The following is a 20586-nucleotide window of genomic DNA, read 5'->3' on the forward strand; positions in this document are numbered from 1 at the left end:
CTACGGACTCTTTTCGTTAAACGGATTCACTTTTTGTGATCACGGATGGCCCCAAAAAGGGGTTGCCTGCATCTGCCGCGACTATCTCCAGATGGATCAGACAGACGGTGGTACAGGCTTATTCTATTAAGGGTCGGGATCCTCCGTTCCCTGTTAAGGCGCACTCCACTCGGGCACTTAGTGCTTCCTGGGCCATCAGGCGTCAGTGGTTCAGGTTTGCAAGGCGGCTACCTGGTCGTCGGTTCATACCTTTTACAAAATTTTATAAAGTTGATGTGATGGCATCGGCGGATGCCTCTTTTGGCCTCAAGGTTCTGCAGGCCGCTATATGAGACCGTTGGTCTACCTCAAGGGTTTTTTTCTGTTGGGTTTTCAGTTTGAGTCTCATCCTTTTGTTTGAGCCTTTAAGAATTCTAGTCGGCACTGGTTGGGCCTTCTGGATTTGAATTTTGATTTCTGTTATCCCACCCCTCATTTGTGGCACTGCTTTGGGACGTCCCAATTTGATATTAATCAGAGGACTGCGTCTGTCAATGAGCGACAGAGCAAATTGGATTTTTGTAAGAACTTACCATAAAATACTTTTCTTTTAAGCTCCTTGACAGACGCAGTACCCGCCCCTCTATTCTGAGTTGGGTTGGGTTAAATTCTCTGACACTGCTTTGTGACATAACTGACATCCTGTAGCAGAGAGAGGCTATACCCTCTGGGACTGCCCCTAAGGTGTGGCCAGAACGTTTTCTTCTGCCTAGTGTCCTACTCCTGTAGAGGGCAGTATAACCCAATTTGATATTAATCAGAGGACTGCGTCTGTCAATGAGCTTAAGAGAAAAGGATTTTACGGTAAGTTCTTGCAAAAATTCAATTTTGCACATCTTTATTGCTGTCAGATGGAACTGTCTGAAAGCCCTCCAAAGTGTGTGTGTGTGGGGGGGGGGGGGGGGGCGGTTTCCTCCAAGGGGAATTCCATACAAAATGTAAACTACTGGGGGAGCTGCTTAGACACATCTATATGTTCTCTAACTTTAAACTTTTGAGGCTTTTTAGTCTGACTACTCTTGCTCACTCCACAGAGCATTCCTCAGGGGTTGTTGTCGTTGGGGCGCGAACTGCCACTTCTCCCATGAAAGGAAGCCTGCACCACTCTGCCGACATTTTCAAAATGGGTTCTGTAGCTATGGTGACAAGTGCAAGTAAGTCATATTCAAAATAACTTTGAAAGAATGGGTGTATGTATGTGCTTCTGTTCCTTTAGCAGATTTTCTATTAAGTGAGAATGCAAAAACCGTTTAATGCAGCTCACAAAGTTAAATTCAAGTCAGAAACGCATGTGAAGCTCAGATTTGCCCATCTATACAAGCCTCAAGGGGGTGGTCATGTACAGGTTATGGGGTTAACACGGGTCTTGCCAAACCCCCCCTAGGTCGCCTTGGCGACTAGAATTGGTGGCCTGGGCTACACTACAACAGGTGTCTTGTCCCAGACATCCTGCAAGGTGCCGGACTCTCCTGCATGCAGGCTGCGCCTCCCTGACACCCACAAGTGCCGCCCGATATCCCGGCTGTCTGTCAGCAGGGAGCCAATGCTTCCTGTATAGTTCCGGCTCTGTCCAGTCACAGGCAGAGGGATATCAAATCCACTCCGCCTGTAAGAATAAATACAGGAAGCATCTCCATGCTTCCTGCAACGCCAATCCTTGCAGTACATCACATGTGCTAGGGGTGCAACTAGCCTCAAGCACATAATTGTAAATATCCCAGCATGTGCAGTGTTTCCCACTCCTACCACTATGACCACTTCAAATCACTGAAGCAGTCCTGGTGGTTAATAGTGTCTCTCTCTGAAGATCTCTCAGAAGTAAACCTTGTGTATACTGATTTGGATCATCCTCTGGTTGGAAGGGGGTGCGTGCTGAGTTTGCCACTTCCCTAAAATTAGTTTTTGCAGGTTGGGATGTCTGTTGTCCCCATGCGGCCCCCTCCTGCAGGTTCGCGGACTAAGATGCCATACCGGTAATTGAGGCCACGGCTTTGCGGCCTGCTGTAAGGGGGGGGGGGGGGGGAGATGCTTGCATCGGCGAACTGGCACCTCCTTGTGGTGGCTGGGGCTGCAACAAGTTGTCACTGGCGGCACTGTTCTCACTGCTTGGAGAAGAGGAAGATGTTGAGGGCTTGACGTGGCGCCTTGTTATCAGTGAGTGGACAGGAGTGTGAGGCAGCTGGTCAGAACCAGCTTCAGTTCCATTTACAACCCCACAATAATGAAAACCGTGTGTGTGTGGGGGGGGGGGGGGGTTGGGGGTTCCCCCCCCCCCCCCTCTCCCGTGGTGGAACAAATCGGATGGCATCGGCTTGAAATCGACAGGCAGTCCCATTTCCATCAGACTATCCTATAGAGGAGAGTGGCACTGTATAGTGGACCAGACCTGTCATCAACCTACTCAGTGGGAATTGGCAGAGAAATCCCAGCTGAGCAAGCAGATTCTGCTTAGTGGAGGTGCACATGTGAAAGGGACCTAAGGTGGCATAGGTTACGGGATCACTAGATCTGTGGCATAGGTTACGGGATCACTAGATCTATCACCTCCAACTTGCTGCACTGTCCATCCCTAGTGAACCCCTGCCCATCACACCATCAAGCCAAGTACACACGGGTCAATTGCTGGGCCACATCAGCCGGTTCATTAAAAACTGGCTGCCATTCAGCCCATATGTATGGCAGAAGGTCCAACAAAGCTGGCCATTCGGCATGCGCAAAAAAAGGCTCCTAACGTTTTTAGCTGGCTCTTATATTTTGAGCAAATTTGTCAAGCCCATTAACACCTGTAAGTGATTCTGTATTATATTTAATCATTTTTGTGTGACTCCAACCTTTAACATTGTTACAGTAATGTAAACCGGTCGTGCTTGGGCTATGTGTTACCACTGCGCTTCACAGTAGATGATGCATGGTCTCAAGCACAATTGTGTTCGCTGTCTGTCCTTTAAGCATGCATATCCTATGCTTTCTCTAGACCTTTTTATCCCTTGACGCCATCTAACTGTATGCATGGGTATTAAAGCCAGTTGGGTGGGGGGGAGATGGGTTCTCCCAGAAAACACAACCTGAAGAGTGTGGCTTTTTTTTTTTCTTTCTGCTTTTAAAATACCAAGCTTAAAATATGGGGTTGTGTAATTCAGAAGATGTGTGGTGTGTGTTTTTTTTTTTTTTTTTTCTCCTTTACTCCCCTCTTCCCCCCCCCCCAGCACAGGAGCCCGGTTGTCTGTAAATGTTGTCCAGGTCAGGGCTATGCTTTTGTATCACTTTGTATGTGATCATGCCTCAGGATACAGAATAGTTTCCCCACCACCAGTTAAAAATGTGTGCATAGGCTGGGGACAGGTTAAATGTAAGCTGCTTATGCTGGCATGGGAAGATGTGAAAGGCTTTGTAATATGAATGGTGCACAAACAGAAGGGGGGGGGGACCCCTTTTTTTTTTTTTTTATAGATAAGGTTGACAAAACATTTTACTTTGTTTTTTTTCTTTTTTTTTTTTCATTACTGCAGTTTCCAGCATGCAGCTTACCTGCCTCTTGATGCTTCTCACTACCACCCTGGCCGCAGAGTTTCTGAGCCCTGCATTGTTCCGCATTTCAGTGAACCATCTACTGGACGCAGGGGCTCTGAGCCCTCTGTTTCTCCCTTGCGCGCACCTGGTTTAGAAAGCCGGACAAGATCTATCCAGTCACCTGCAGAAAACTGGGCTCTCGCTGCTGAATTTATACCTAGGAATGCAGGTAACTAGTTTTGCACATGGGAGGGAGGTGTGTCACAGGAGTAGAATCTGGCATTCTGATTAGTTGTCTTAAGTTTGTTCAATATGTTTTCATTGGGAGTACAGTTTTGTAAGAACTGGAGTTTCAGTTGGAGGCTATTCAAGAACACCCAGATGTGTCACTGCTTGAGGCTGCCTAGTCTGTTATCATGACCCTAAAATGGCAAGTATAACATCCAAGGCAAAATGCTATGCAGCCAAAAAATGCTGTTTATTTCATTAACATTCAATGCAAACTTTCCCATCCTTCAATGTCTCCATGATTTTTTGCTTAAAAATTACACCCCCTAGCATTTCTGGTTGTTGCCCATCTTGAGTAAGGGCAGATGACCTATGGAAATCTTTACTTCTTGGAATTCATCTGCCCTTAGCTCAAGCATGTAGGCAGGAGGGTGTGCTTAAAGAGCAAGTAAACCCTCCTCTGCAAGTTGTACCTATAGGTAAAGCTTGCCTATAGGTACTGTAAATATCTCCTAAACATGTACCGTTTAGGAGATATTTACCTTAAATGCAGCCAGTGACTTCACTGGCACATGCGCGCTGAAAGAACGGCCGATGGGGCTTCGTTCTTGGGTAAGTATTTCATAATGAGCTACTATGTGATGCATACTTGCTCATTATGTGTTTGTCTTTCAGGTTGTTGTTTTTTTTGTTGTTTTTGTTTTTTTTTTTGTTTTTTTGTTTTTTTGAATAACCCTGTTCTTGGCTTTGAGTATAGTGACAAAGTATTAAGTCCTGTGGAATTTTTGTTTTTTAAATGTTTTACTTGCTGCCTCCTGTGCAGTTGGCTTTCCTCGGAGCAGCCCGGATCCTCCTTCTGGGGTCCATCTTCGCTGCTTCTGGCCACTCCCTCCTATCGAGTGCCTCCACAGCAAGCAGCTTGGTAAGGAGCACCCCAGCCAAGCTGCAGCTCCAAGTGTCCATTCAGACAAGGTGCTGTCCAGTCCCACCCCCCTCTCCTGATTCGTTGACTGACTTTTGCAGCAGTTGGAGCCAATGGCGCCACTGCTTTGTCTGCCAATAAGCAGGGAGAGTACCTGGCGGCCAAGGGACTCGTGGACATTGCTGGATAGAGATGGGGTTCAGGTAAGTATTAGGGGGGGTGCTGGGATGGCTGCTACAGACTTTTTTTTTTTTATTTTAATGCATTAAGGTATAAAACCTCTGACTTCACAACTTCTTTAAACTACTGTTTCCAACACCCCTACACTTCCCACTCCCTTTCTCTCTGTGATCAGGTGATCGCAGGTGCCATGTCTGGATCCTGCAACACTTATTTTTGCTTACAGCATCTACCTCCATACTGGCTTTAAGGTAGAAAGCTGGAGGAAGTGTCAAACTCAATGTGCTTATCAGAAAGTGAGGGCCGGGGAATGGGTTGGATGTATATGTTCCTAAAGGTGAAGTTAGCCTTTAACCACTTGCTGACCGCCGCAAGTACATATACTGCGGCGGTCAGCCCCTCACAGGCAAAGGGACGTATGGGTACGTCACTAGCCTGTGAGGCTCTGAGGAGTGAGTGCCGCCGGAGGTGCGCTCCTGCTCGGTCACGGTCCCCCGCCCCCCCTGCGCGTGTCCCGATGTCCGCCGGGCACTCGCGATCGTCCGTAGAGCGGGAGACGGGCAAGTGGCTGATGTAATCAAGCCGCCTGTCCTTCTCCCCTGTGTAGGAACAGTGATCATACGGTTCTACTATGTAGGACCGTTGATCACTGTTTCTACACCTACAAGCCACAGCCAATCAGTTAGAATCACGCCCCTAGGGACACACAAACCCTCCCCTCAAAAAAAAAGTTAACCCCTTCACAGTAACAGTGCATATGTATAGCACTGATTTATTACTGTAGTAATGTCACTGGTACCCCCAAAAGTGTCAAATGTCAGTCAAGGGTCCGATCTGTCCGCCGCAATTTTGCAGTCCCGCAAAAAAATCGCAGATCGCCGCCATTACGCGTTAAAAAAACCAACAAATGACAAATCTTTCCCTTAGTTGGTAAACGCAATAACTTTTGCGCAAACAAATCAAAATACGCTTTTGAAAATGTGAAAAAATGTTTTTTCAAAATTGACTCTCTATTTTTGTTTATAGCGCATGATCAAAAAAATCGCACAGGTGATCAAATGCCACCAAAAGAAAGTTGTTTGTGGGGGAAAAAGAACGTTTTTAGGTACAGCGTCACACGACTGCGCAATTGGTCGTTAAAGTCACACAGTGCCGAATCGCAAAATAGGCCCCGGTCAGGAAGGGGGTAAAATCTTCTGGGGCTTAAGTGGTTAAACAATAGAACATTGGGAATATTAGTCATTTTAAGTAATCTGCCTGGCTTTACAATTAAATCAAAACTTCAAGACTAGGATTATGAAAGACATGGGAAACCCTGGGAAAAATGAAAATAAGTTTTGATGCACTTGGCGCGCCACAGCTAACAATGGACATGGCAAGTGTTTTGTTTTCCCTTCACCCAAAGGATCTTTTCTTAGGCCGGCCATATGTGGATCCAAGTTTGATCATGTATGGGCATGCTGATTGTGCCGTAATCGATCAACTCCTACACAACCAGCCGGTTTGAAAATTTTCCAACAATCGGCGCCACAGGCTATAGCTAGCAGCACTGATCGGTGTATTCTGACAGCAGGATGTTTCCCTGCTGTGGGAATGATTTCCGCCTAATTACTAACTGCATTTATAGTCAATTGAGCAAGTTTGTGAAGCTCGAGGAAGACGGGTGAGGGAACTCCTAATGCACTGGCACTGCTCAGTTTTTCCTTTTTCCCTCCTGCACATCCCCTTTCTCTCAAGCACAGCATTGGCTGCATGCCAGGGATAGTGTGGGTTTGCTGGGCAGACATTGTGGGAACAGGGGGTGGGTGGGAGTGTGCTGGCAGTCTCCTATGGACAGTTGGCAACACCGGTATGTAGGTCTGTGACATGTCCTGCTTTAGCTAGTAGTAATTTGCTACATGATACTAGACTAAGTGTTATTGACTTTTTCCCTTCTTGCATATGCAGTTCTCACCTAAAACGAAGAAAAATGTCTTTATTAAAGTGTGTGTGTGTTTTGACAAACATGTTATACTTGCCTGCTCTATATAGTTGGGTTTTGCACAGGGCAGCCTGGATTCTCCTCTTCTTGGGTCCCTTTTTGCTACTCTTGGCCTCTCCCTCCGGTTGCGTGCCCACACAGCAAGAAGCTTGCTATGGGGGAACCCGAGCCTATCTGCAGCCCTGCATGTCCCATTTAGACAGTTGCTTTTTTGGCCCCGCCCCCTCTCCTGATTGGCTGGCTGACTTTGATGTGGTAACCAACAAATTATTTCAGTTTGTAAAATCCAGAAAATTTCTGCTGCTGTAAGCCCAGGCTTTGCTGCTTTATGCTGTAGCTTTCTTGCTCTAGGCCTAATGATGACCCAGAGTTTGTCATAGGGGTTAATTTGCATTTTAGGTTATCTTTTCCAGAATACATTGCAGCAGCTGTTCGTGTTGATTTATCTTCCTGTGTGGTGTGTTTTTTTTTTTTTGTTTTGTTTTGTTAGATGCCGTGTAGTTCTGCTTTAATAAACTAAAAATCTAGCTTTAGAGTTTTATAACCTGTGTATGTGTAGCTTTGAAAGTAATATATATGTGCTTAACATAGGGCTTGTGAGATCTGTGTCTAGTCCTGTCCTAATGGATGGTTCTCTGGCTAAGAAAGCTGAAGGCCAAGATGGCAAGAAACCTCAAACTTCTATGTTTCATTCTAAAATGGTAAGTAAACAATAAAACAAATTGGGTGTGCCGTTATGCAATTCTTGCTAGAGGGCGTTATATATATATATATATATATATATATATATATATATATATATATATATATATATTTTTTTTTTTTTTTTTTCCTTTCACCCCCCCCCCCCTTCCGGAGGAGGATCCAAAACATCAGTATGAACGCAGCAGGAATGTGATCTGTGGCATCTGCATGGATAAAGTGTATGATAAGCAGGCACCTGAAGAGAGAGTGTTTGGTATCTTGCCCAACTGCAGCCATGCTTATTGTGTCAGCTGTATTAAACGATGGAGGAAGACTAGAGAGTTTCAGAATGAGGTTATTAAGTAAGTTCAGCTTTAATTTACTATAATGTTCTGAAGGTTACATGTATAATATGGGCCACTTGAAAATGTAGTTTTTCCTCTATTTCAGAGGCTGCCCACAGTGTCGTGTAAAATCCAGTTACTTTATTCCTCATAAATACTGGATTGGAGATTCTGATGAAAAACTAAAATTAATTGAAGATTTTAAAGCAAAGACTGGGTATGTGAGATGTTTATCTGAATGCCAATAACTTTGATAATACTCCTGCAAAGGACAATGCAGTTTTTAGCAAAATGTGCCATTCAAAATACCATGGACTAAAACATGAGATGGTTTCACATTTCCCTGTGTATGGCAGGCCTACTAGATACTCTTATCATTCCTTCTATAGGAATAACCTTACCAGGTTATTGGAAGCTTTTATTTCTAAGCTATCCTACTATATAACAAGTCTATCCCTTGTTACTACTCCTGTCTACTAGAGCCTCTTTTTGGTAGAGTGGAAGCCTTTTAAACATTCAGCCAAGGGTGCCCTTAGTCTCTAAACCACTTTATAGGGTGCAGCGGAGCCTGGTCTGGAAGTACTAGGGTTTTTTAACCTGGCACCGGCTGTTGTTTTCCTTGTGCCTGTTGGCAGTGCTACTGTGCTTGCACTTCCTCCTGAAAATGGCACCTAGTGCACCTGCGTGAATCATAAGCTTACTACACTGGCATTTGCATTGAGCTTTCTCCTGCAGATGTCATGGAGAAACTACCTAGGCTATTGCGGTCTATTAGTAGTCCACGAGTGTTGGGTATTGTGCCATCTCCCTGCACATGACATAGGTCAAGAGTACCCTGATGGGTGCGACATTCACAATACCTAGCAGATTCCTAAAGGAGAAGTTTGGTGTTTGGAAAATAAAAATGTACTCGTTCCCCTCTATTACTGAAGGAAGCTTATCTTTCCATCAATTTCAGGACTCTGGTTGTTCGTTTTTTAACCACTTAAGCCCCGGAAGATTTTACCCCCTTCCTGACCAGGGCCTATTTTGCGATTCGGCACTGCGTGACTTTAACGGACAATTGCGCGGTCGTGCGACACTGTACCAAAATGAAATTGACGTGTTTTTTTCCCCACAAACAGGGCTTTCTTTTGGTGGTATTTGATAACCTGTGGCTTTTTTTTTTTTTTTTGCTAAACCGTAAATTTTTCACAAGAATATGAAATTCCGAAAAAAAAAAAATTTTTGTTACATTTTAGGCCAATTTTTTTTTGCTACATATTTTTGTTAAAAAAATTGCAATAAGTGTTTTTGATTGGTTTGCAAAAAAAGTTATTGTGTTTTACTAACTACGGGAAAGATTATGTGTTGTTTTTTTTTTTTTTTTTTTTTCTCTCCGGATTGCGGCGGACAGATCGGATCCTTGACTAGTCATCTCTAGCCTCCTTGAAGACAAAGGTGACTTCTCCTGAAGTCTTGGGCCTTGTCACAACCTCTGACTCAACCAGAGGAAGCTTCATATTCATTGATGGCATACAATGCTTTCTCTGAATGGATGAGTGCCGCTGCGATACGCTACTGTGTTACTTATGAGACAGTGCTGTGTAGTTGCAGCTACATAGTGTTTTTTGATGTGTGTGTGTGTGTGTGTGTGTGTTGTTGTTTTTTTTTTTTTTTTTTTTTTTTTTCTCTCCTCATGGATTTTCTCTTTCCTTCATTGATGGACACAGCGACATATCTTATCTTCATTAGTCGAATGGGTTATGCTGCGCTTCCTAGAAGTAGAACATTCGGCAGAAAGGGTTAACAGAACTTTAACCGCACTTGTGGCTGGGCCTCCACACAAATTGAAACCACGGCCTACTAGGCCATGTGGCCAGCTTGACCTCTCCCTTGGAAAGGGTGGTGCTGTGGGGTGGTTTTTATTTTTGATGGCAGCCATGCTGCCATTGTGGAGGGCTCCTACCCTTTTAGCACTGCAGGACCATTAGGATACCCTGCCTGTATGTCCGTCAGTGGGCGGCCCCCTTTAAATTGGCTACTTCCTATTGTGCAGGCCTCTATGGGGGTGTTTGGTGGGTGACCCCCCTTTTTTTTTTTTTTTGGGGTGTCCAGTAGGTGGTCCATTCCTGGACTCTGGGTCAGGACGCCCCCCCTTTGCAGGATCGCAGTCTGCTTCGCTTATGTTTTTTTTCCGGGTGACCTTGGTATGTAGTGTCCACCGCCCTCCCCTGCCTCATGTGTCCATCAGATCCTGAATCCGTTTCGTGTGCCGCGGACGCAAGTCACCCTACTGGGTCTGTCCAAGCACCCTGAGCACTTGGGTTTCCTCTGCTCCTCTAGCCATGCATGAAAAGGTGCTGGATCCACGGATTGTATGAGAGCGTCGGAGGCATCGGTCCCTTTTGGCATCTTTCCCGCTTACTTTGACAACATTGTCAGATAACAGTGGGGCTGTCCAAAACACACTATTGTGGTCCCTAAGCGTTTTGTTATGCGGTATCCTTATGAGGATTTCCTGCTTAAAAAGTGGACGGTCCCACCTGTAGCAGACTTACCAGTTTCCAGGTTAAGTAAAGCTACCTTAATTCCGGTTGAGTCCTTTTGGCCTTTAATGTGCACATTGCACTGGCATCCTCTTTTATGCCTTGTTTTCAGGTGTTCTAATATGCACACCCATTTAGATATATGTATCACCCCATCCTTCTTTCACACCGGTTCACTTCCCCACCACCCTATCTTTTGGCCGCTACAAACCCTACCTGTTAATAAGAATACCATTATCTGTACTTTCAGGAAACATTGTCCCCATACCATCCCTACACCTGAGCTTTTAGTTGTTTGGACTCCAGCCGTACACCACCTTTGTGGATGGGACCTTTTAAAGCTTTTTGCAATTTGAGGGTGATTACCCCCTCAGTCACAGGTCTTTCTGACCTGTCAGGGACCTGCCTACCATCCATATTGTGCCCCGTGGACACACAGGGAAAGTGCCGAGTTTGCCTAATTGGTTTTAATCTGTGCAAGCAGAACTATCTTTACACAGTCTGAGACTATGCAAGTATGTATCCACCTAGAATTGTTTTTTTTTTTTTTTCTTTCAAGACTATGCAAAGTTATATAATATACCTAAATGTCTCTAACATGTCTTTATGTTGTTCTCCATTATAGAAATCTATGTGCAATATTCTATATTACCCCTGAAGAAGAAGCCAATAGCTTTGAAACGCGTTGGGTATTTGACTGTGAATTCAATTGCACGTCTCTATAGCTGTGTTGCATTGTATCATCTGCCTGCTCATTTTTTATGTATATGTACAACATTCGTTGTTTTTAGACCTCCAATTGTCATTAATAAAATTGTTATATTTTTTCAAAAATTCTATATTTATACTTTACTCTTACTTGAGTGCCGGTATCTAAGAAGGCCTTATCTGATCTCTCCTTTGTGGGGGATTGCCTTTTTGGCGCTTCTTTGGATGACCTCATTAAGGGTTTCAGAGGGGAAGAGTATCTTCTTCCACAGGCTACCGACGGCAAGGAGCCCCGTCGTAGACACGGGCCATCCTTTTCGGCTCAGAAGAGGCCTTTGTCATCCCTCGAGGGATAAAAGTTCTTCAGGGCCTCCCCCGGGTTCCAAGAGGACCTGGTCTGGCAAGTCTTGAGGGGCTCTCCCAAACCTGCAGACAAGGCTTCCTCTGCATGAAGGGGTGCCCTCACCCGTAACTGAGGTCACTGATTTCTGGTACAGGTCAAGTGGGTCAACAAAGTCATATGGTCCGGCTACAAGATCAAGTTACGGGCTTTTCCTTTCGAAAGGTTCTTCCCTTCCAACCTGCACTTGTCCCCAGATCACTTGCGGCTTCACTTTGGGACAGTGCAAGACTTTACTTCATTGGGTGATTGCCCCTGTTCTGGCTTCAGAATGGTGTTTTTCAGGTTTTACTCAAACCGGTTTACTGTTTCTGGAAGGAAGGCAAGGTACGTCCAAGTCTGGATCTCAAGGAGCTAAACTGCTTTGTGCGAATACAGGAAGTTTCAAATGGAGTCCATCCACACGGTAGTGGCATCCCTACATCAGGGGGACTTTCTCGCTTCTATCAACATCGAGGACGCCTACCTTCCCATTCCAATATGTGCCGGTCACCAGCGCTTCCTCCACTTTGCTGTGGGTGAGGAGCAGTTTGTGGCGTTACCTTTTTGGTCTCGCCCCTGCTCTTCGGGCCTTCAAAGTGTTGGCCCGGTACTAGCATTGTTGCGTCAGTGGGGGATCGGGGTACTAGGGTGCCTGGAATACCTTCTGCGAGAAGAGCATCTGCCTGTTTTGATAGACACCTTGGAGATTACTCTGCAATCTGAGGGAGTTCGGTTGGCTTCTGCACCTTCAGAAGTCTGCCCTCAGCCAGAGTTTCCTCCGGGAAAAACTCCAGAAATTGCAGGATGCAATTCAGCTGCTTTTGTCCAGCAGGCGGTCATCCCTCCTGGCTTGCATGCGGGTGCTGGGCCTGATGGTGTCTACCTTTTTAGAGTCAGTTTTGTTTGCACAGTTACACACGAGATTTCTGCAATAATATTCTAGTGAAATGGGACAAGAATCCAGTCTCTAGAGGTGGCTTCATTCTCCGATACTTCAATAGGGAAATCCTTCTCCCTGTACAGAGCAGTTGTCACCACCAATACCAGCTTGTTTGGGTGGGAGGGCATACTCAGTGCAGCTTGTGCTCAGTAGGTCTGGACTCAGGAGTCCAGTCTGCTGATCAATGTACTGGAACTCTGAGCGATCAGACTGGATCATCGGTCAGTCTTCTTCACGGGTGTTTGGTACAAATTTAATTGGACAATGCCACGGCCGTGGCATTTGTCAATCACCATGGGGGCACAAGAAGTGACCTGGTGGATCGGGAAGTAGACGGCATTCTAAGGTGGGGAGAACGATCGTTCTAGTCCTCTCTGGCGTACACGTTCCATGGTAGGTACAGGGACTTGTGGCATGATCTCGGGATCCTCTGGTCAATGCTGCAGATGCATTAGTGGCTCCTTGGCATCAGTGTCTGTATTTGTGCCTCCCCCCCCCCCCCCCCCCTCTTTCTCTCAAACTTCTGCCAAGACTCCTGTGCTGGATCGAGGCAGAAGGGATTCCGGTCATTCTGTTGGTTCCAGACTGGCCTCACTGGTCCTGGTACGCAGCAAGGGATTCCAGTCTTTCTAGTGGCTAAAGATTGGCCTTGCCGGTCTTGGTACCCTGATCCGGCACTGCTGCTCGCCAATGCTCTTTGGAGACTTCCTCTCAGGGAGATCTGCTGTCTCAGGGACTAATCTTCCATCTTGCTTTTACATTTGCTGGGTTTTAAGGGCCTGGCTGTTGAAAACCAGGTGCTGAAGGATAGTTTGTCTGAATCAGTCATTCCTAAGCTGTTAAAGTTAGAAAATCTACCTCTAGGAAGAGGTGCATTGCTTGGTCTGAGGCTTTTGGAGTTCTCCCTCACTGCTTTTTGGCGGCTTGGATCTTTGCTTTCCTCCAATGGGGATTTCACCTGCAGACCCCCTGGAAGCGACTGTGCAATCTTCTGGGTCACAGTCCCAGCCTGAAATCGCACTGGGTGTTTTTTTGCAAAAAAAATCTGTCTAAGGTGGATTTTGTAAAGTGTTGCCAGTGGCAAACGCCCTCTGCCTTCACTTCCATCAGCGGGGTCCTCAAACTCTGAGACAGATGTGGCCGCCGCAGACTTGGCCCACTCTGAGGGGTCGGTGTCTTTGCATTCTGGTGGTGAAGAGGACCTGTCCTTGGCTGCCGTGCAGGGACGCAGATTGGTGGAAGCCCTTTATAGTTTCAGTGCAGGAAAATTTTAAAATTATGCTTTGGTCTAGCCTCCGCTCCCAGGGTATTTACCAAAGTACTGGCCCCAGTGTTGGCATTGTGCCAATCGGGGATTGCGGTACAGGGGTATCCGGAAAATCTCCTATTGAGAGTAGACTCTCGTTCAGCCATGATGAGCGACCTGAAGATCACTGTCAGCTCCCTACAGAAGTTCAGATGGAACAACAATTTCAAGAAATCCACCCTGATACCTCCATTGAGACTGGATTATCTGGGCCTGACTCTGGATTCAGCTTTGGCAAGGGTCTTTCTTCCCTTGGACAAGCTGCAGAAGTTGCAGGGGTTGATCCGGATGTTGTTAAACAATCTGTTCCCATTGTGGGCTTGCATGCGGGCCTTGGGTCTGATGGTATCCAACTTTGATGCAGTTCCGTTTGCTCAGTTCAATACCTGACCATTTGCAGAGATATGTTAGTCAAATGGAACAAGGATCCAAAGTCCTTGGACATTTTGATCTGGTTGAGTCACAACACGAGATCTGTTATGGTGGCTCCATTCTCCAGCACTGTGCCAGGGCAAGTCCTTCCTTATTGTTTTAGACAGTGGTGACCAGATGCCAGCCTGTCGGGCTGGAGCGGGGTACTTGGGAAGATCTGTGCCCAGGGAACCTACCCAGTGAAGAGTCTAAACTGCCGATAAATGTGTTTGAGCACAGAGCAATAAAGCTTTCTGAGCCACTGGACGACTCATCTGCAATATTGTCTGGTTTGTATTCAATTGGACAATGCCACGGCTGGCTGTTGCTTACATCAATCACCAGGGGGGCACCAAGAGTGTCTTGGCGGCCGAGATTTTGGCCTGGATGGAAAAGTTTGTTCCAGCCCTCTGCTGTGCACATCCCAGGTGTCGACAATTGGCAAGTGGATTTCCTGAGTCAGGTGTTGGATCAAGGGGAATGATCCCTACATCTGGAGGAGTTTCATCACCGGTGTCCGGTGGGGGACTCCCATGTCCATTTGCTTCTGGTCTCAACAAGAAGGTGCAGAGGTTCATAGCCAGGTCTCGAGATCCTCTAGCTGACGCCACAGACGCATTGGTGGCTCCTTGGGGTCAGTATCTGCTGAATTATGCGTTCCCTCTGCTGAACTCCTGCCGCGTGTTCCCCGTAGGATAGTGGTAGAAGGGATTCCGGTCATTCTAGTGGCTCCAGACTGGCCTCGGCGCTCTTGGTACGCTGACCTGGTAAGGTTGGTCGCCGATGCTCCTTTGAGACTTCCTCTGAGGGAAGATCTGTCTCAAGGCCTGATCTTCCATCCTGCTTTAGTCGCTGGCTTTAACGGCATGGCTGTTGAAAGCCAGGTGTTGAGAGAGCGAGAGAGAGAGGTCTTTGATTCTGTAATTCCTGCGATTTTGAAGGCTAGGAAGTCTACTTCAGGAAGATCTATCATTGTACGTGGAAATTGTACATTTCATTGTGGAAGTCGCTGAAGGTGCACCCTTGCTGGTTTTCGATCGCTAGGGATTTGGCCTTCCTACTGAAAGTGCCCAATGCAAACCGCTGTTCAACCCCTATCAAAGGCCAAGTGTTGGCTTTGGCTATATATTTCCAACACCCGTTGGCTACTGTGGTACACAGAAATAAAATGTTACTTTAACCTAATCAGTCGTTTCTTCCTAAAGTGGTTTCAGATTTCCATTTGAATGAAGACAATGTGCTGCCTTCAATCTGTCCTAAGCCCAAACATCCTAAGGATATTGCCTTGCGTCTTTGTTTCTGGATCCGTGAACCTTGCTCATCAGGACAAATGGGTCCACGAACTGGTTCGGTTACAAGATGGTTTCGGTCCTTGCCACTAACAAGTTTCTTTCCTTCCAACTTACGCCTGTCTCCAGAGTGGCTACAGGGCCTCTATGAAGCAGTGCAGGACCTGTTAGCACAAGGAGTTATTGTGCCCGTTCCAGAGTCGGAACGTTTCCAAGTTTTTTTAATTCAAATCTGTATAAAGTTCCTAGAAGGCAATGTTCGCCCCATCTTGGATCTCAAGGCTCAGGAACCACTTTATGCGGGTTCAGAAATTTCAGATGGAGTAGTCTGCACAGTAGTAGCTTTCCTTTTTATCAATGAGATTTGATGGCTTCTATGGATCTCAAGAGCGCTTACCTTCATATTCCAATACATGTCGGGCATCAGTGTTTTTTCTTTGTTTTGCCATGGTTAAGGAGTACTTTCAATTGTGGCGTTACCCTTTGGTCTTGCTTAATCTCCTGAGTGTTCCTGAGTGTTCATAAACTCTGCAGGAGTTTGGGTGGACACTGAATTTTCAGAAATCAGCACTGTCTCCATCTACAAAGCTAGACTACTTGATCAGATATTGGACTCAGCGTCAGCCTGGGTGTTTCTTCTTCAGACAAAACTACTGAAGCTACAGGAGGCTGTTTGGCTCCTGTTCAACTATCGATCGCCACTCAGGACTTACATGAATGTGCTGGGTCTGATGGTCTCCACCTTCGCGGTAGTTCCACACCAGACCTTTGCTAAGGGAGATTCTGATCAAATGGAACAAGGATTCACTATCATTGGACTATCTGATTCGGTTAAGTCAGTTTGAGGGAGTCTCTCTTATGGTGTCTCTGCTCCCCGGCCCTACGTCTGGGGAAATCTTTTCTTCCCCTGTATTGGGCTGTAATCAGCACGGATGCCAGTCTATCTGAATGGGGAGGTTTCTTGGGAGTGTGTTCGGCCCGAGGAGTCCAGGTTGCCGATCAACATCCTAGAAATTCAGGCGATTGTCCATTCAGACAGTCTGTCTGCAGGGACGCCCTGTGCAGATACAGACGGACAATGCTACGGCTGTGATGTATGTTAATCTAGGGGACACAAAGTGGGCCCTGGAAGTGGCTGGCATCTTGAGGTGGGCAGAACAATGTTTCCGGCCCTCTCTGCTGTGCACATTCCAGGGGTAGAGAATTGGCAAGCGGACTATCTCAGTCGGCAGACGTTGGATCCGGGAGAATAGTCTCCTTCACCCGGAGGCATGTCATCAACTGTCTTCAGTGGGTGACCCCCTGATGTGGACCTGCTGGCTTCCTGTCTCAACAGGAAGGTGCAGAAGTTCATGTCAAGGTCTTGGGATCTTCTGGCAGACACTCTGGTGGCGCCTTGGGTCAGTATCTTTTTTTTTTTTTTTTTTTTTTTACACCTTTCCTCCAATTCAACTTCTGTTGAGACTGCTATGCGGAATCGAGGTAGAAGGAATTCGTCATCCTGGTGGCACCAGACTGTCCTTGCCAGTCCTGGTAAGCAAGCCTGGTAGCAGACTTCCCTTGGAAACTTCCTCTCAGGGACCAATCTTCCATCCTGCTTTACGGTCGCTGGCTTAACGGCGTTCCTATTGAAAGCCATGTACTCAGACAGAGGGCTGTCGAGTCAGTGATTCCTACCATGTTAAAGGCTAGGAAATCTACTTGAAGGTAGGTTCATCATTACTTGGTGTCGTGGGGGGTTTCTTACCGCTCCTTTTCTGTCTGTCGCAGAAGATGGCTTTCTTGGTAGCTATTCTGCACGTCGCGTGTCGGAGTTGGTTGTGTTGTCCTGTCGGTCACCTTACTTGGTGATTTATAGGGACGAAGTGGTGGTACGACCCTGTCCGGCATTGCTTCCCAAGGTTGTTTCATTTTAATGAGGACATTGTGCTATTGTCCTAAGCCTAAACTCTCTAAGGAAATTGCCTTACATTCCTTAGATGTGGTAAGGGCGATTCGGGTTTACCTAGCGGTGACTGAATTGATTAGGAAACCTGATTCTGTTTGTCCTTATGGATGGACTTTGTAAGGGGCAGGCTGCATCTGCTGCGACCATTTCCAAATGGCTCAGGCAGACCGTGGTACATGCCTACTCCATTAAGGGTCTGGCTCCTCCTTTCCCTGTTAAAGCGCATTCTACGAGGGTGCTTGGTGCCTCCTGGGCCTTATGTCATCAGGCCTCAGTGGTTCAGGTGTGCAAGGTGGCTATTTGGTTATCTGTACACACATTCACAAAATTCTATAGGGTGAATGTACTTGCATCTTCGAATGCGGCGTTTGGCAAAGTTGTTTTGCAGGCTGCAGTTGTGTAGGCTTCTGCTTCTTGAGGGTGAAGTTTTTTTCTTGGTGGTGAGCTCCAGTTGTGTTCCTAGTTTAGCTCCTTTTACCTGGTTGGCTATGTTTAGCCTTGTTGGGAATTATGCATTTTCTGTGTTTTCCCACCCCCTCATGGTGCACTGCTTGTGGGCAACCCAATGATCTGAAAACTTGAAATTGTCTGTTCGAACGAAAGAACTGGATTTTTGTCTTACCGTAAAATACTTTTATTCTGAGGTTCACTGACAGACCCAGCACCCACCCCTCTTTTGGGGTTGAGATATTTGTTCTTCTGACACTGCTTGTTACAAACTGGGGTCCTACAGCAGGAAGTTGTAGTATACCCTCTGGGACTGCCCCAGGGGTGTTACCAAAGGTTTTCTCCCAGTCCTACACCTACAGAGCAAGAGCATAAGCCCAATAGTCTGAGGACTTGAAGCCGTCTGTCAGTAAACCTCAGAAAAGGATTTTAGTGTTGTGTGGGTTTTTTTTTTTCTTTCTTTCTTTCTTGATGCACAAAGCTTTGGCCCCTTCCTACCCAATAAGATCCCCTCTTTTTGTTCCTTGAAGGTTCCTGCAGATGGATTCAGGTGCCAGTTGGGTGGCTAGGTTTCCTCCATTGACACACTCCTCCTACCAGATCTTGGTGTTTCATCGGCTTCCAAGCATTAGACCTTTTGAAAGTCCCCTAGGTTAAAGGACTTGTCTATGTACCCCCCCCCCCCCCATTTTCTTGACTGTTCTAATCCAGTTAGCGCAGATTCCATCAACCCACTATATGCATGTAGCAGTACTTGACCAGCTCCTGATGATCTTTCTAGATGAAGTGCTGCTCTACAATAAGTCTTTTTTTTATTTTTAAAATGTATTTATTTTTTTTTTCCCCCCCCCAATGTAGAAAGATTCGCTGTCGCTTCTTCCTTCAAAGTAACGGACGATGTCCATTTAAATCTGAATGTATCTATCTTCATGAATTGCCACATGGTCATCAGCGCAGGCGGAGGAGAGATCAGAGACGAGCCAGCGCCTCTGCCTTAGTGAGTATACATGGATGACTAGGTCACAAGTCAAAGTATACACCCTTATACTTATGATGCACTGTATGCAGCCTTTTGCACTTTTGGCATGGTGGTAAAAGCTGGAGTACTTGCATCCTAAAAAAAAAAAGTCCAACTTGCACAGTGTCCAACCTCTACAAATTTTAAGCTTGGGTTTTGTCATGGAAATTAATAGGGCTTGGAGCATAGAAACCCGCTCAGTGCGCTCAAGATTAATATGCACCAAACACCATTAATAGCTTGTACTGAAAAGTACAAATGTACAGCTCTTTTGTATAAGGTTATCCGAGCGCTTGGCAGCAAAGTAAATGAATAGACATGCTTGCTGTAGTCAGTTCAATGCTATCTGGAGGGTTTCCTCTGAGTGACTGACTCAAGACACAGTAGGTTTATTTAACAAAAGGGTGTTGCAGGGAGTGGCTTCAAGACCACCAATCGCAGAACATGTATACATTCAAAAAGTACAATAGGAACTGTAGAGTGGATGCCCATGAATGGACACGACCGAACAAAGGGAATCCCAACTGTAGCACATGGCTTCTCATCATTCACCCATGTCAATCCATAAACATAGACTCATACCTGTTAGTGGGTCAAGTCATACATGATTCATATATAAACCAAATTTGATAGTGACCATTCTATTCCAGTTGATGAGGCTTTATCTGCATAAGATAACGGTAGCAGTGTTTCAGTGACACGGATCCGAATAGGACTAAAAGATGGCATCCATTAATCTTGGTAAAATTATAAGAATTTCCATATCGTAAACATATCTCAGCTGTACGGGGCGCCGAATTGCGGATATAGATCTGTGCAATGGACTCTCTTTGCTACTAGTATTGTGCCATCTCATCCAATGGAAGGTTTTCACTAACGTCTTTCCTGCAATGACAGTTAAAGCATGAATCGCTGTGAATAGCGTTTATCTTTAAAACACGACACTGGAGACATTATGATTATTTAACTAAAGAAAATGTCCACAATTAAATTTCCACAACAGCTTGTCAAACAGCACAGTGGGCTAAAGCTAACTTTCAGCCAAGGCTCCCTCTTCCTCCTTCTTTTTTTTTTTTTTAATGCTTATGTGCGTAAATATTTTATTCTGTTATGCATGTAGAAAAACTAATGTGTTAATGTCTGTCCTTCCTACAGTCCTATTCTCACCTGGTTGGAATCTATGAAGAAGACTTCAGTGAGGAAGAGGACATTGATCTTCTGCACTGTGCTCTCACCTTAGCCCTTCTTGAAGATCACTTCAATGAATTGAGTCTGGGCTTTCCTGAGGAAGTTGACCTTTTTCTAGGGGAGTTTAGTGATTCTGATTGAGTAGATGAAATTTCTTAAAAAAAAAAAAAAATGTTTTTGTAAAAACTTTCAATTCTAACTGATATGTGTTTTTGTGATTTAAATATTAATCTTGCCCCCCTTGCCTCTGGGTTTAATCCTTGCAGTGCTTTTCTTAGCAGGCATCTGGGTTTAATCCTTGCAGTGCTTTTCTTAGCAGGCATCTGAAGACCCACTGGAAATATGGGAATGTGTTGAATTTTTTGTAGGCTTTTTTTCTAGCTTGAAATTTTAAATTTTGTTAAAAAAAAAAGTTGGGAGTTCATGGAATAAAGATTTGTACTTTGCTTACATCTGGGCTTATTTATTTTCTATATCTACTTTTATCCTGCAGTGTTTGAGCAAAAGAACAGTTCGCTTCCTAATGATTCCAT

At 45.6% G+C, this 20586-nt stretch overlaps 1 protein-coding gene across 1 annotated transcript in view; it reads left to right on the forward strand.

Moving 5' to 3' along the window:
- LOC309548075 (E3 ubiquitin-protein ligase makorin-1-like) overlaps window positions 1-20225 on the forward strand; it is a 47986-nt gene extending 27761 nt beyond the window's left edge. Inside the window, exons 2-9 of the mRNA XM_082248044.1 lie at window positions 1074-1193; window positions 3549-3778; window positions 4601-4699; window positions 7452-7561; window positions 7719-7906; window positions 7995-8105; window positions 18706-18844; window positions 20021-20225. Coding sequence (XP_082104170.1) covers window positions 1074-1193; window positions 3549-3778; window positions 4601-4699; window positions 7452-7561; window positions 7719-7906; window positions 7995-8105; window positions 18706-18844; window positions 20021-20194 — 1171 coding nt within the window. The 3' untranslated portion in view covers window positions 20195-20225. The remainder of the gene's footprint in view (window positions 1-1073; window positions 1194-3548; window positions 3779-4600; window positions 4700-7451; window positions 7562-7718; window positions 7907-7994; window positions 8106-18705; window positions 18845-20020) is intronic.
- Window positions 20226-20586: the final 361 nt, after the last annotated feature.

The sequence above is a fragment of the Pelophylax lessonae genome (assembly GCF_965119305.1).
Source record: "Pelophylax lessonae genome assembly, chromosome: 2".
Lineage (NCBI taxonomy): Eukaryota > Metazoa > Chordata > Amphibia > Anura > Ranidae > Pelophylax > Pelophylax lessonae.